We start from the raw sequence: 17141 nt of genomic DNA, 5'->3' as shown, positions 1-17141 counted from the left end.
TTTACATTGTCAAAATATCCCCTCAGGGCAAAATGGCCTGTTTGAGAACCATTGAGCTAAATCTAGAATACCTGAGAAAGTCATTTTGAAACCAAATGCAATGAGTTCACATCTTGGTGAGTGCAAAATCAAAAGGCACCATCAGAAGATAAACAGTGGACAAAGATTTATTACCTGCAGAGTTAAGGAGAGCACTGTGGCTATTTCCAAAGCGATGCTCTCCCCAGAGAACGAAATCGTGGGAATTCTAGCGGGGAGCCTGTACATAGTCATATAGAAAAGCACTTCTAGGGAGGCACATTCCTGAGCATGCTCAGTTTAAGACATACATTTCTAAGCATGTTCACTTTAAGGTCATTGAAAGGAATGTTTCCTTTCTATGGACACATTTCTGGGCATGCTCAGCTCATGGTTATACAGCACATGTTGAAAAGGTTAAGATGGCAGACGTGAACACCTCTGGGCATGCTCAGTTCAGTTTTATGAGCCCGTTTTACTCAAGGTGCTCAAAAGAATGACTTCGGGTATCTTGAAGGCCTTGGTAATCTTAGCTGCCTTTAATTTTCTCCAAAAAAGTTTTAGCTGAAACAAAAGGAAATGACACTTTGAAGGTACTTTAATATAGGAATTTGTACCTTAAGGTGCCTGCCTCCCTTAGCAGCTAACAATTTCACAACCATTAGGGTGTATTGTATTTTATTTTGTTCCATAAATGTTTATTAGGGGCCTTCTCCGGGGTGATGTTCAAAGAGGAGATCTCTCTGCTTTTGAGGAGAAGGGAAGGGGTAGAGAACTGACAAATTTAGAAATTAAAGAATGATGGGAAAGTACATCATTCCAAAGTAAGATCAAGAAGGATATTCTCTCAAGTGTGAGTTTCTACCATAACCTGGAATTATTCTGTAACTGGGATTTTCTCCATAGCAAAGTCTTAGAATCTGACTTATCAATGAGTAGGGTTGGCTGTGTTCATTGATGAGTAAATTGGGCATGCAAGAAGAATCCTCAGCAAACTCCAAATGGAATATCCTTTGCACAAAGTCTCTGACGTCTCTGGAACTTTGCCTGATCGGTTATAGCCTTTCTCTTCTATCTTTTCCCTCTTGCCTAACTCCATATGATCCTTCCAACTTGTTTAAATTTCATCCAGCTTTGAGGTTGGAGTGGGGGCTTATTTTCAACCAGACTACTCTTGCCTAGTATGTATCATTCTATTTCTCATCCCATCCCCTAATAAAGACAGGAGCCTCTAATGAGTAACAATCAACTCTTACAAATCCCACAGCCTTTCCCTTTGTGTTCCATTCAGCATTGGTGGCCGGCCGCCTTCCCCTTCTTCCCAGGATTCCTTAGTCCTGCCCTTGCCTCTCCTCCCATTGCGCTCTTTTTTTTTTTTTTTTTTTCTTTTCTGACTCTTTCTGATGCACTTACTGACCAAATGGCTGACTGAGTATTTAGTGAATTTAATTACCTGATGTGGTTTGTTGTCCCAGTATTCTCTCACTTAAACGGAGGAATTGTGTGCTTGTAAAGAAATTTGAGCTAAGCTCTTCATGTCCCTCTAACATTTGTTTTTTAGACTAAATGTGCCCTGTAAACTTTGCAAGCAGACTGCCTCCTTTTCAGGAAGAGTGCTCTTTTCCACTGAGCAGAAGACAAAACACATCCCTGCTTCCATTCTGCCTGATGTGATGGCAAGCAAGTCATCAGTTTGCCCCCAAGGCTGCAAGTCTTCATGTCACTTTAATGCTTTTGGAGCACTGAAAGAAAAATGAGTTCTTTTTACACAAGAAAATGAAAATTTTTCAAGGCCGATCTGTATCTTTGGGAAATTTTCAGTTCGTTTAGAAAAATACAGAAAAGAACAATTTTGGTGTTTTGGTTTTTTTTATAGTGCTTTTTGATGAGGAACCCCAAAGACCCAAGCAAGCTGAAGAACTGGACAGGTGCTCAAGATTTCTGCATTGAAAAAGGGGGGACACTGGTCACCATTGAAAATGAGGTGGAGCAAGGTAGAGTAAAACCAGGCCAAAAGAGACAGTTTTTTTGAAGTATTAATTAAAATATCCTCCAAAATACTGGCATTTCCAAATAAACATTTACCATATTGTCTAATGACACCTACCCTTACAGTCTGACAGATATAGTTATATGTCATGACATCTATGAAAAGTCAGTACACTGCATTGCTTATAAACTGCTGAGTTTGGGAGGCTGTGATTTCACCAGTAGCAGAAGAAAGAATTAGAACTTCTTCATGATCTCTGTCTCAAAATAGCTAAAATAATCTCAAGGATAGTCCACCACAATTGTATTGTATTATTTTCTTATATCTCCTTATGTTTATCTATACACTTTTATTTGATAATTAGGCAATTATATACTTTAGTTTGAACATAGTAGATAAATCCTCTTTTGTAAGGGCTGACAATGCTGCTTAGTGGCTCACCTAAAGGTACTTGCTTAGCATGTGCAAGGGCCTATGTTTGACCCTCAGCACAGCCAAAATCAAGGAACAAAACAAATTCTCTTTTATTTGGGAAGTCATTGAATGAACACTGGAAATTGTTTTGTTAATAAATTGATGAAATTTCAGTTTATCTACCTAATGTCTGTCAATTAAAACTGAAATAAGAATGAAGGAAACCGCATTACTTTAAAAAGAAAAAGCAACAAATTTCTACAACTGATTCATAGTTAAGTTTTGCTATCATTTAAATATAATCATGGCTATAAACAGAATTTAATGATTACCTAAATGGTTTATATGGTATTAACTTGGATAATGTATTCTTATTTTTCAGCTTTTATTACTATGAATCTTTTTGGCCAAACCACTAATGTGTGGATAGGGTTACAAAATAATAATTATGAAAAATGGCTAAATGGAAAACCTGTGCTGTATTCTAACTGGTCTCCTTTTGATAGAATAAATGTAAGTTTTAAGACTTAATTTATAGAAATCATTTTAGCAAAATACCTATTCAACACTTGTTTATGAAAGCTTTATTCTTCCCTTTATTTTGTAGGTATAAATTTATATTGCTTCATTATTAGTATATTAATTTTTAATAATGTAATTTCATATAATTTTCATGTATTCCATAAATGTAATTACTTTACTCATCACACTGTTTATTTTGAAGGTTATGAAGTGATTTGTTAGTGGATTTTTTAAATGCAAAGAAGGGAATAATGATGTTTTAATTTAAAAACTTATGTTCTAAATAAAATTTCCAGTGTTACAATTATGTTATATTTACCATATTTTTATAATATATGCATTCTTTTAAAGATTCCAAGTCATAACACCCCTGAAGTTCAAAATCACATTCCTCTCTGCGCCCTGCTGTCAAGCCATCCTAATTTTCACTTCACCGGAAAATGGTATTTTGACGACTGTGAAAAAGAAAGTTATGGGTTTGTTTGTGAAAAAATGCAGGGTAAGAAATATTTGGGGGTTTGTTCCTCTCATTTCCTTGTCTTCCATATTTGTTTTATGCAGTTATACAGCAAATGGTTTCACAGCTTACAGTATGAGGCACCTATTCTCTGTCTTCACATATATGTAATCACATTAATCTCCACTTCCCCAGTACTATGCCTTTTAGTTGTGTTCTAAGGACTGCAGAGGCCACTTGACTGAAGACCAAGTTTATGCATCCACTTTGGTCCTTTAAATAGCTTTACTGTTTTGTTCTAGGATCATATGTCTGTATTCATTTTTCCAACAGTATAATGAAATACTATAATGAAGTTAGTAGGCTAATGGATAAAGAAAAACACTTCATTTTCACTCATGGTCCTGGTCTAAAGTCAAGGACCCTCACGTGATGATGGCTTTCTTCCTGGAGACTGTCATGGTGACACAGGGCCTCACACGGTAAGAAACAGAAAACACATATGTGTGTCTGGTCTGTTTCTTCTTATGAAGCCACCACTATTCGATCCCTCTTAATACATCATAATGGGGATTCAATTTCAACACACAACCCTTTGGGGAATACATTCGGACTAGATCTAAACCATAGCAGAATCTATTGAAGCAATTTTTTAAAAAAATCACTCAGAAAACATTAGAAAAGAATCAGAGAAATAAACCAACTTATATTTACTCCTTTCTTGGAACCCAAACACTATGGCTAAATATGACATGTATTATGTTTCTAGATCTGATGGGTAATACCCCCAAAAAAAGGATTTCTGGTATAAAATGCCAAAGTCCTACGTGATAATCAGATTTCCATTACTGAAGCAAAATACCTGAAATAGTCAACTTATAAAGAGAGGTTTATCTTGACTCACAGTTTTGGAGACTTCAATCCATGATCGATTGGTCCCATTGCCTTGGTCCTGTGGCAAAGCAGCAATCATTGTAAGAACATGGAGTAGAGCAGAGCCATTCACCTTATGGTCAAGAAACAAAAAGAAAAGAAGAAGAAGGATTGTGCAGGTTCCAAAGTCTCCTTCAAAGGCATGGCCTTAATGACTTAAAGACCTCCCAATAGCACCATTCTAAGGACCAAGCCTTTAACACATGAGCTTTTGGGGACATTCAGGATCCTAATTATAAGGACCATACTATCACAAATAGTAAATGGGGTCAATGAGCTGTGTCAATGCCCTGCGAGTGACCTTAAGTATAAAAATAAAAATAACAACAGCTTTGCTTTCACTGAGTGCTGGGTATCCTATACCACACCACCCTAGAAGATTGTAGTTTGTGTCTGGGGCAGAGTAGAACTCTGGGCAGCCTGGCATATGTATGCTTACTTGGAATATAACACACTTCTTAGGTTGCATACTTGTGAGCTCTTTCATGATACTATCAACCTATCCTCATAAACTCTGTTTCAGGGAAGCTCTGTTTCTGGTTCTCAGTTAGCACTTAATCATAATGATCAGGAGCTAAGAGAAGATATTGGATCTATAATAGTAAGAGTAATATGGGAAGGCACGAGCCTTGCAGGGAAAAAGTATCAGTATGCCATGTACTTTCACAATTATGATATGCCTGGAGTGCTTCCTTGAGCTAATGAGCAGTATGCTATAAAATCTTCAAGGTAATTCTATGAAATAGGCCAAAGTTTCCCCATTTTATAGCTTAAGAACTTGAGGCTCAGAAAAAAATAAGTAACACAGAGGGTTCTCAGTTAAATACTGATTTTATTATACCACTATAGTATTAACCTCTTCTTGAATTTTACTCTCTGATCATTTTCTATCATTGACATTTTGAGGACTAATAACAGCAGAGATAGATAGAGTAGTGGTAGTTGAGAGCATAAGCCTTGGAGACCCATTCCCACATGGCTTTCCACTTCACCTCTGCAAATAAGTTTCAGTCAACTATTTATCTTCTATGATACTTGATTTCAACAACTGTAAAATAAGGCAATAACTATTTCACATACTCTATGCATACACAATGCTTTGCATAACTCCTAGCATATACTTAATAAATGTTTTTAAATGTTTTAAAATTATTTTTTAAATTATTTAAAAATTTTTTAAATAATAAAACTTTAAAAATTATTATTTCAGAAAATTATTATTTAGCCCATTACTGTAGATTACAGTAATACCCAAGATTGCCCCTTTTTTTGTATGTGCCATATAAATATGGGCTTAAATTGAGCTTGAGCCTAAAGTCATTAATCTGCCTGAAAGAATAAAGAATTATAAGCCAGGTGCCAGTGGCTCATACATGGAATCCTAGCTACTCAGGAGGTAGAGATCAGGAGAATTAGGGGTAGAAGCCAGCCCCAGACAAATAGTTTGAGAGACCTTATTTCAGAAAAAAACCTATCACAAAAAAGGGCTGGTGAAGTGGTTCAAGTGGTACAGTGCTTGCCTCACAAGTATGAGGCCCTGAGGTCAAACCTCAGTGCCACCAAAAAATTTTTAAAAAGAATAAAGAAATATGAATAAAAAGAAAGACTAAGGCAAATTTTAAACTTGGCTTACAACAGATCTTTTCAGTGGAAATCACTTATGTTTTGAATCTTGACGGAATCAAATTATATAGGGAGAAGTTCATATGTTTAAAAATACAAATGTATAACTCAGCCAAATTTATATTTGGGTCATATGCGCAAAGAATTTCAGCTACTTTAATTTTACTAATTGTTGTCATTTTTAAATAGCTACTTTGATATCATGCTGGATTTGTATAAATAACCATAGATTAGGGACATAGGCTGGCAAGCAGACTTCTAGCAAAGAACAAACTGATAATAAAAGTGCAGTCTATCATGTTAGCTAGTAAAGAGATTAATTTCATTTTTGTTCTATAATCTGTGCTTGCTATATTGAGGTAACTTATTCAGGTAAAAGTCAACTTCCCATTTTGCCATTTTTATTGAGAGGTAGCATGACCAGATGGGGAGAGGGTAGCAAGAAACAACATTTATTGAGTATGTGCTGTGTTCCACATTGGTATGTGGCCTATGTGGATATTGCAATGAATTCTACCCACACTCCTCTGAGAGAGACCTTATCAACTTGTAGATCGGAAAAGTGAGTTTAGAGAAATTAATTTGCCCCAGGTCTTTTAGCCAGTTGGAGCAAGTACCAAGTCTTCTGACATACCTACATCTCATCATACTCCTTTCTCAAATTCAAGTCATTTTAGGTCCTTTTTGTCATTTGTTTTCATGTTTTAGTTTTTCTAAACCTAAGCTAATTCAGGACAAAAGGGCCAATGCATATATTACAGAGGAAATATCTGAAGGTCAGATATCTGTAGGGTTGCTTTTCACATGATCATTGCTACTCATGAACAGGCAATCACTGATGATCACATGTCAAAAACTCTTGCCTTTTAATTTATAAATTTTGACTCTGACACATTATATATTAATAGTAACTGTTTAGAGAAACTATGTACATCTAGCATTTATTAACTTGAGTTTTAAAATTATTTTTAGAATTAAACCTTAAACATGATAGTAACTATCATAAAGTCTCAAAAGTGTAATAAAGTATTTATCTGAGAATACACACTTCTAAATTAGGTTTTCAATGAAATCTATGACTATATAATATATATTAACATTTTATTTATTTTTTTTCATTTTTTTTTCATTTTTCTTTTATTATTCATATGTGCATACAAGGCTTGGTTCATTTCTCCCCCCTGCCCCCACCCCCTCCCTTACCACCCACTCTGCCCCCTCCCGCTCCCCCCCTCAATACCCAGCAGAAACTATTTTGCCCTTATCTCTAATTTTGTTGTAGAGAGAGTATAAGCAATAATAGGAAGGAACAAGGGGTTTTGCTGGTTGAGATAAGGATAGCTATACAGGGCATTGACTCACATTGATTTCCTGTGCATGTGTGCTACCTTCTAGGTTAATTCTTCACCAGAGCAATGTGTTAGGCAGAGTATAGGTGGGAACCTTGCCTAAGACAATTACCAGCAACTCTATCAAAAAGTGGTCACTCTCAAAGGATAATGAAAAATGGTAAATCTTGTAGAAAGGACTTAACACATTTTAATGTTTTCAAAGAAACCTATTTGTTAAATTTCTTAAGTATTCTAATTCTTTAGCATTGCATACACTTTCAGGTAATATCCTCATTTTGAAATAGTCAATTCTAGAAGAAAAAACCATGATCAACATGGATCATAGTGAAGGAATCCATGGTAAGTTTTGTCTACTCCTTTCTCATCCAGATACTACAAATGACTTTGTTGTTGTTCTTGTTCTAGATACTTCTGGACACCATGTAAATACATCAGATATGTATCCAGTCCCCAATACCTTGGAATATGGAAACAGAACTTACAAAATAATTAATGCAAATATGACTTGGTATGCAGCAATAAAAGCATGTCTGATGCATGGAGCAGAACTGGTCAGCATTACAGATCAGTATCACCAGTCCTTCCTCACTGTAATCCTCAACCGACTAGGACATGCACATTGGATTGGACTGTTCACCACAGATGTAGGTCCTTAGTCCCTTGGAATGTCTTTGCATAATTTTCATATCTACCTCTTTAGTGATTATAGCCACTGAAATGAGCATAGAAAACCATGTTCCAGAAATAACCATAAATGTAACACTTACATAATTTGGATATACAAAAACTACTGACCAAACTATGAGCAGCCTATGACTGCAAAACATGCTATATATCTTTTTAGGATAAACAATCACTTGTCTAATCTCTGGACATAATGGCCTCAAGGATTCTCTGAGAATTTCTAAGCATCTCTGAATCCTGCCTCACATACTCAGTACATTTTTTTTTTTTTGGTGGGACCTGGGTTTGAATTCAGGGCTTCACATTTGCAAAGCTGGTACTGTCTACCACTTGAGCCACACCTCCCATCCAATGGAACACATCTTAAAATCAAGCATTGCACAAAATGGTTGCATTTAAGAAGCTTATTATTAATTAATTTAGTGCCCTTTGAAATTAGACATGTGGGTTTTTTATTTTTGTTTTTCTCTAGGAATGTGATTTCAAGAATAAGGTATTTTGTCTTATTTTCTGTGTTTTTTTTTAAATATGAGCATTATATGCTCAGAATAGTGAAAGATAAACTATTCCATCCTGACCCTTAGTTCTACACCTCTGTTATTATAAGCAGTTTCTTGTGTGATGTCCAGAAAATTTCTATGTATACACATGTATGCATGGATGAATACGAATATTGTTTTCTAAGTACAAATGAGAAGGGCTGGTGGAGTTGTGGAGTGGCTCAAGTGGTAGAGCACCTTTCTAGCAAGCATGAGGACCTGATTTCAAACTCCAGTACCACCAGAAAAAAAAATACAAATGAGAACATGTTATGTGTGCTGTCCTTAAACTTGCTTTTTTTGTTTAATATATCTTTTTTTTTACAACTTCCCAAGTAAGCACATAAAAATGTCATGCATTTTTTTAAATAGAAGCATGTAAGGATATACTACAATTTATTGAACCATTCTCCTGTAAGTGGACATGTATGTGGGCTGTTCTCAGTTTTTCACAATTACAAACAATGCACAACAAATAACCTTGTGCAAATCAAAGTGAGATTGCTGAGCACACTTCACATTTTAACAAGTACTGCCAAATTGCCCTCCAACAGTTTGCACCATTTACATAGCACATGACAGCATCTAGTTTTTTTTTTTTTCTCACATCCTTAGTAACAATGAGTATCAACAAAATTTCAATTTTTTTGCCAGTGGGATAGATGAAAGAATGACATTTTATGATTTTCTATTGCACATTTGTATTATGGAGTGCGTTTTTTTTTATTCATATGTGAATACAATGTTTGGGTCATTTCTCCCTGGAGTGTTTTAACTTTATGTAGTTAATTTTGCTTTATGGTTTCTGGGTTTTTCATGACTTGAAAAGATTTTCCTCATACCAAAAGTAGTAAAAAAAAAAAAAAAATGCAGCTAAGTGTTCCCTAACACTTTTGTTTTCAATTTTATGTTTGAATCTTTGATCAATCTGGAATTTATTTTGTGTAAACAACAAGGTATTGATCCTACTTCCCTCTAATTACTTACTGGAAAATTATGAGATCAAGAACCCAAGGATTCCTAAAACCAAAAAAAGATATCATTTATTGTAGATATCTCTTTTTTGTCAGGACACATTCACAAGCTGTAGTAAACCCTTTGAAAATGAGTATGGAATAGAAATGCATGTGGGGAGTGTGAGACACTTAGATAGCATTGGATGGTGCCACCAGCAATCTTGGCAAGGAAATAATGGCTGAATTTCCCTCCACAGAATGGTCTTGATTTTGACTGGTCTGATGGCACCAAATCCACTTTCACTTTTTGGAAAGATGAGGAGCCATCCTTCCTTGGTGGCTGTGGTTTTGCTGACACTAATGGACGTTGGCATACAACAGCCTGTGAGTCATTTCTGCAAGGTGCTATTTGTTATGTACCCACTGGTAGGTACATTACTATTCAACTAAAGAAATATGTGCTGTGTTCCTCAAATATAAAAGGCTGTTCCAAGCAGGGATTATGAGTACAAGTAGTAAGAAGTCTCCACCCTCAAGAAGCCTCTGGTGTGGTCAGTGATGGCCTGTTATACCAGGCCTGGCTACCAAGTGAGAAAAGAGAGGTATCAAGTGATGTGGGTGTTATCAAGAAAACAAATGCATCCTACACATATTTAGGGTAAGGTAGAAAGTCTTCTTGAAGGACAAGACAGTGAAGATGGGCCTTGAAGAATGGGTTGGATGTAAAAGGGCAATAATAGGACATAAAGAAGCATTCTGAGAAAAGCTTGAACAGACACAGAGCAATCACAGGACTGGGCATGTGGAAGGCAAAGATGGTGTTGAGATTTGCCTGTGTCAGGTAGGGGGAAGAGAGAAGTGGAAAGTGAGACTAGAAATGTGTTTGGAGCATGTGGGGAGGACCTTGACTGAGAACTTGTGTTCAAGACGAAGATTAGAAGGATTCTAGAGCCATGATAATGGTGGTGGTGGTGACATTGCTTGGATATTTGTTATATGCCTGGACCTACATTTTTCATAATATCCCTTTTACACAAAGTTCACCTGGCCCAACTCTGTATTAAAAATGAAACAACTCAGAGCATTGTACAGGAGGATCTCAGCAGTCCATCAACAGTAACAGAAGCAGAAGCCAAGTTTCCTCACTCTCTGATGTGATGTTTATCCCATTTTACCAGGTCCCCTCTCCCTTTCTTGCTGTAATGTGCTTAAAGAGAATCTCCTATCACTAGCTGGTCTCCTTTTAGGTTTCTCATTTGATAAGAGCGCATTATTTAGCTATATTCTGGGTACTCTATCAAATAGCATACACATTATGTAATTCTAAATGAAGAAATTCAGGACTAAATTTAAGTGATATCCGTATAAATAAACATATGTTTTTCATATATATATATGAAAATTTAATTTTGTTTCTAAAGCACCATAAAAGCTGTCCTTCCTTTTTTGATAGCAATATATTCATTGGGTGCTTAAGAAGTGTCAGGCACTAACACGTTTAAACTTCTCAAGTTGTAAAACAAGAAAATACCGTTAGCTCCTTTTTATAGATAAGGAAATCAAAGGACAGGATGATGTGCCCAAGGCCAGACAGCTAATAAATAGCAGAGCCAGGACCTCCGCATGGATGTGTGTGACTCTCACGTTACTCTCTGAAGTCAAGTTGTTATGCTATGTTGTGATACTTTACTGAATGCATTTTGTTCTCTCAGGTTTATTAGTAAGGACTTTTTAAAATCTGTGATTCTTAGCACTGCATGGGACATATTTTGTACATTTGGAAATCTCTTTTCCAGCACCATTCTTTCTAGAAATCACCTCCTCCAGATGTTTCAGCCTTTAGGATACCAGTCATAAACATGAAAGACAGCCACCTTTATCTAACCAGCACTCAAACTAAGCCTACAAAGTTGTGTATTAACATGCCCTGTTGTGTTTCGGTGAAGATTATTCCTGCCAGAAATGCTAGAAACTAGCTCCAGTTTGTAATCATTTACCTTACATCTCTTCTTTCAGACTGAATTGCCATGAAAATCTTATTACACATGTTTATTTTGGTATTTCATAGAACATAATGTAACATTTATGTCAACATAAATGAACCAAGTCTCCATCCTGAAATCATATAGCTGGTTTTTCTTCATAGAAACAAAGCCATCTGAACACCCAGTGTTGTGCTCAGAAACATCTATTCCCTGGATAAAATTTAAAAGTAATTGCTACAGTTTTTCTACAGTCCTAGACAGAACAAGTTTTGAGGCTGCTCATGAATTTTGCAAAAAGGAAGGTAATTCTTTTGTAATGGTAAAACGCTTTCATGTGTTTCTTCTTGACATCTCAGTTAACAATGTGGTTTTCCTCACTTGCTGATTATTTAGTGACTTTAAGAGCAACAAAAACTATTGAAAAAATACTATCAAATATGCTTATTAGGAGGGCAGCTAATATATGCAATTCAATGTCCAGTGTAGAATTTGAAAACCCAAGATGATGTCTCATCATACTATACTTTCCCAAGAAAATGGTCCTTTTGAATGCATTTGCATTATGAATTTTTAATGGTCTCTAAAATTAATATTCTGTTTTAACTTCTTAAGTATAAGCTTGTATCTTTTAATAAATGTGGTTTTCCTTTAAAAGTTGTAACCAAAACCACTTATTAATAATGGAAATTTGGTGGAACTCCCTGTATAGCTATCTTAGACAAACAAAAATGTCTTTTTTCAAAAACAGAGAACAGGAAGGTAAAACAGTTCTTATCTGGGGGTTGGTACCAGTGGGAGGGGGTAGGATATAAGGAAAGGGTATAGGAAATACTATGTACTTATTATGTATGAAAGTGGAAAAATGAGACATGTTGAAACTATTCCAGGAATGGGGATAGGGAGAGGACAAAGAAAAATGATAGAAGAGGGTAAATTCAACTATGATTTGTTGTAAACACTTTTGTAAATGTCACAATGTACCCCCAGTACAACAATAATATGATAATAAAAAAGTGGAAATTTGGGGCTGGGGTTGTAGATCAGTGGTAGAGCACTTGCCTAGCACATGTAAGGCCTTGAGTTTAACCCTCAGCACCTTTAAAAAAAAAAGTACCAAATAATGGAAATTTTTAGTTTTCAAAGCCTGGCCTTTACTAGTAATGATATAGGAAACATTTTTTTAAATTATACTTATGTGTAAACACAAATAGTTGCTCATTTGCTATTTGTCTCTTTTACAGGATCTAACCTTTTAGCAATCAAGGATGAGGCTGAAAATTCATTTCTCCTGAAAGAGCTCTTTGCTTTTGGTTCTTCTGTCCAGATGGTTTGGCTGAATGCTCAATTTGATAGTAACAGTAAGTGATTTGGGAAGAGAAGAGGCAAGGACATAAATAAATACACAGTTGTTAAGGCTAATGATAATGGGATCTATGAGCCAGAAAACTCTCATTGGACACATTTGCTGTCAAAAATAACATGAATTCTAAAGCTCCCCCCCCATACAACATTGTTACCCTTTTCTATCCCTCTTATCCTTTGAAATAATCCCAGAAAAACAAAAAACAATAAACCAAGAAACAAAAACAAACAAGAAGTTTACCTTTATATCTACTGTGAAGATGCTTGGCTGGATCTCTGTGTTCACAGACTTCCTTGTAGCATACCAAATCCATATCAACTTGAAAGACCCCATGTTCTGAAATGTTATAAAAGCCCAGCAGAGTTATGGAAATGCTTCAATAAGCAATCGTGCTATTAGAATTCTTATTGCTACTGATTAAAAATAAAAGAGTCTTTAGCAAAGTGGAAGCATGGTATTCTTTTCTTTACATAATTGATGGTTATTGAAAGGTACTTGTAAAGAAATTTATTTTAATTGGCATGGAGAGCTTGTTACAGTAGTGTACCAAGGAGGGTGGCAAGAAATATTTTAACCACTAATGTTGTTTAGAATTTCTAGCAAATGGTGACAATAAAAAGCAGACTGACTTTTAGCTACTTTTATTGTTAGTTTTAAATTATTTTCAGACAGCACACCCCAGAAAACATACCTTATTGCAATAACTTTCCCACTACTCCTTCTCCCTTGGAATATAAATGGCTTGCTACTTAAAGAAACTCACTCTTTTAGAAAGTGAGCATTTTGTAATGACATAGACTTCAAAGAATTTTTCTTTACGATGATTAGTTTCATTTCAGTAAATGATTCTTTAAATTGGTTAGAAATTATATGGAATATTTCAAAATTCAAACTTGTATTTGCAAACAGGATATCCTAAATGAACTAAATAAGAACACGATAGCTAAAATAAATAGAGGTTGTTCACAAGGTGACTTCATTAATACCTACCTCGTGATGTTGAGTTCATGTCTGTACTTACGGAATTGAATGCTCAGAGAAGGAGAGTCCTGTAGGGAGTGCTCTTTTGTGACTCATTGTAGTCTTAGTGTGTTTGATAAGCATGCACATAATTCATGAGTCAGTGATTTTTCCACAGATGAAACCATAACGTGGTTTGATGGAACACCCATAGACCAGCCAAACTGGGGTATTCGGAAGCCAGACATGGACCACCTCAATTCCCATCAGTGTGTTGGCCTGAAGATTCCCGAAGGAGTATGGCAGTTATCCTCATGTCAAGAAAAAAAGGGATTTATATGTAAAATGGAGTCAGGTGGGTAAAGCCAGAAAGTAATTCTTCATTTTGATTCTATCCTGATTACCACTGACCCACTTACCACTTAAGACCTTTTAAGCATTTAAAGGTCTTAAAAATCCAGGTATTTGGAGACTATTCAGATAGATTCTGGTAGTAGATTATTATCTTATTCTGTATCAAACAAGTCAGAGAACATTTCAGTTCTTTCTTTCTCTGATATGAAGGAAAAAAATCATTATAAACCAACTTCAAGACTCTATGACCTTTTGCCTGCCATCCTGGCTTGAAACTAACAGGTAAAAAGCAGTTTACCCCAAGCAATAGAATGTCAACTAGCAATCTTCATTTCTGGTGCTGCTATTCATGTGTTTGTGAGCTAATGATAATGATCACCAAACTTTTCTTGTGGCGGGCCAGATAGTAAATATTTTAGCCTTTCAGGGTCATATGGTCCCTGTCACCCTGGCTTTGCCTCGTGAAAACTGTCATAGACAACACATGAATGAGTAAATACAGGTGAGCTCTACTATAACATTATTTATAAAACCAGATGGCCAAATTTGATCCACAGGCCATACTTTGCAGATCCTTGCTATAAGTAATGACATAACTTTGCTGAATTAAGAGAAATAATTCATTTCAAATATGTTTTTGTATTTGATTTTAGATAGTCACACTGCAAAGGAGCACCCAGGAAAAGGTAGGTTTGGAACAGTAGAAAACATTTTGATTTTTCTTAGAAATAATAAAATAGAAAGTAACTTCATTGTCACTGAACTTTTCCCTTTTTCATCTTCTTTTAGGACCAAGTCACAGCACTGCTCCTCTTGCAGTCACATTGACATTGGTAGTAATTCTGGCAATTCTCACACTTTCCTTCTGCATGTACAAGCAGAATCCTGGCTTCTTCCGGAGACTTGAAGGGTTTCGGAATCCTTACTATCCAACAACCAACTTTAGTACAGTACATTTAGAAGAACATATTCTCATTTCTGGTCTTGAGAAGAATAACCAATAAGGAAGCCAGAGAATGCCCAGCCATAAAGGTGAATAAGAGGAGTCCTATCTGTGTTCCCCTTCAGACAGATGGCATTGTAATGTGAATTGTGTCGCTGTTTTAACTATTGTTAAAGTAATTATTGGTTGTGAATTGTAACCAAATCAGATGGGGTTTGGTTTATTCATTTCCCTAAACTGTGATCCATTCTTAAAAAGGGGAAACTAGGTAATGGTTATTATTCAGAAAGACAGAAACTATTAAAAGAAACCCACCCCCCTCCATTGAAAACTCTCAAACCAATGTGAATATAACTGTTTGCATTAATAAGTTCCAACTAAAAATTTTGGGAAATTTAGAAACTAATATGGTACTTATTCAGACATTTACCCAGACTCATTCCATTTAAAGAGAAAGAAAGGGGAAGCAAAACAAATTGAAAATTCTGTACTTGCATATGAGACGAAAAGACTTCTGAGAAGTGTCTTGTTTCTAATCTAATCATTTTTAATAGCCAGGTTTGGAAAGTACTAATTTCTAAATTTAAAACTCATGGACTCTGGGCTCTCAATTAAAATTTAGGGTGACATTGACTTCTCAAGCTAAGGAGAAAAAAACTACCTTTCTTTAAATAGTAAAGATCTTGAGGGCTGGGAGCGTGGCTCAAGTGGTAGAGTGCCCTCCTGGCAGTGCAAGTCTCTGAGTTCAAACCCCAGTACGATTAAAAAAAAAAAAAAAACTTTATGAGCAGCATACTTTTATGAGCAACCACACCAATAAAAATGTGGCTGAACCTTTAAATGCTAAATGATTATTAATTTGCTATTTTTAAATAACTTAGGAATATATTGATATTTGAATATTGTTAAAACTCATGGGCTTTATTTAAAATGAAAGATATACAATAATATATAACATTCTTAACAACCAGAAGATATAGAATATATATAACTTGAATATAAAGGGGAAAATTCAGGATCTGAATTATAGTTCCACTAGAACCAGATTAGAGGGCATGTTGAGAAGTACTAAATAAATTACTCTCCAGTAGTCATCTAGACACTTTTATTATTTAAATGAGTTGATTTAGGTGTTCTTTTAAATAAACTCTGATTTCTGGGAACCATCTCTTTTTGTTAGTTAATAATGACTAAAAGTATGATATTGTCTGGAAATTTAAAATCATAGGTTTGCTCTTTCTTGGTAAATTTCCTATAAAGAAATTCTGGCTCCAATATTCAAAAGTTTACTCATTATACAAATGTTTACTGAGTTCTTATTAAGAAGGATGTGATATTTCTAAAAATGGAATACTAGAGAGGTCTCAGTGCTCATGATACTTATTTTCTCATGAAGGAAAACTGACAGTAACCCAGTAAAGAAGTCCATATATAGAAAGTATCAGGTAGTTATGAAAGTTAAGGTATAGAGATAGAGAGTTTCTCTGTGATAGAGAGAAACTGTGAATCCTAGGCCTCCCTAAAAGTGTGCATTTTAATTATTACAACCAATGCCTCCACATTGGGAGCCACTAGTCACAAGAGGGAGCTCCTGGAGAAAATATGAATGCATTTCTATGTGGCAAACCAGAATCATTAGAAACAACTTGAGCATGCTTAAGAATGGAGTCATGTGGCTTGAAAGTTAATACACTCCCAATAGCAGCTCTTTGTTACTGTGATCTGGTTTACATATGGGGACAATCGACTTTGATAATTTTTCTAAGTATTAGGACTTCATTTTTTAAAGGATTATATATGGCAGTTGTACATTTATGACTCAAAAGAATAATTGGTTTGAACTAACCAGATGGTATAAAATCTCAACCTAACAATCTGCCAAGTGAAATTAAAGTTCTGTTCATTTCAGAGAGCTTGCTAAAAACCATAATCAATTAGTTTTCAAATCAAAGTATGTAGTCATGCATAATAATTTGACAAAGTATGTCATTTGTGAAGTGGTTTTATGGAGACTGCATTCCTTGTCAGTATTCAGTATTTGATATTTA

The 17141-nt window shown here is 35.4% G+C and overlaps 1 protein-coding gene across 3 annotated transcripts in view; it reads left to right on the top strand.

Annotated features, from left to right (window-relative positions):
- The window catches only part of Pla2r1 (phospholipase A2 receptor 1), a 122996-nt gene extending 106740 nt beyond the window's left edge, over positions 1-16256 (top strand). For all 3 annotated transcript variants that reach the window (XM_074070929.1, XM_074070927.1, XM_074070930.1), the window contains 10 exons: positions 1895-2012; positions 2805-2935; positions 3296-3443; positions 7715-7953; positions 9746-9914; positions 11635-11775; positions 12715-12831; positions 13975-14151; positions 14804-14836; positions 14940-16256. In XM_074070929.1, the coding sequence (XP_073927030.1) occupies positions 1895-2012; positions 2805-2935; positions 3296-3443; positions 7715-7953; positions 9746-9914; positions 11635-11775; positions 12715-12831; positions 13975-14151; positions 14804-14836; positions 14940-15154 (1488 nt within the window). In that variant the 3' untranslated portion in view covers positions 15155-16256. The remainder of the gene's footprint in view (positions 1-1894; positions 2013-2804; positions 2936-3295; positions 3444-7714; positions 7954-9745; positions 9915-11634; positions 11776-12714; positions 12832-13974; positions 14152-14803; positions 14837-14939) is intronic.
- The last annotated feature ends 885 nt before the right edge of the window (positions 16257-17141 follow it).

Source organism: Castor canadensis, chromosome 4 (genome assembly GCF_047511655.1).
Source record: "Castor canadensis chromosome 4, mCasCan1.hap1v2, whole genome shotgun sequence".
Classification (NCBI taxonomy): Eukaryota; Metazoa; Chordata; class Mammalia; order Rodentia; family Castoridae; genus Castor; species Castor canadensis.
The sequence above is the reverse complement of the archived record's forward strand: the minus strand, read 5'-3'. Positions and strand labels throughout refer to the sequence as shown.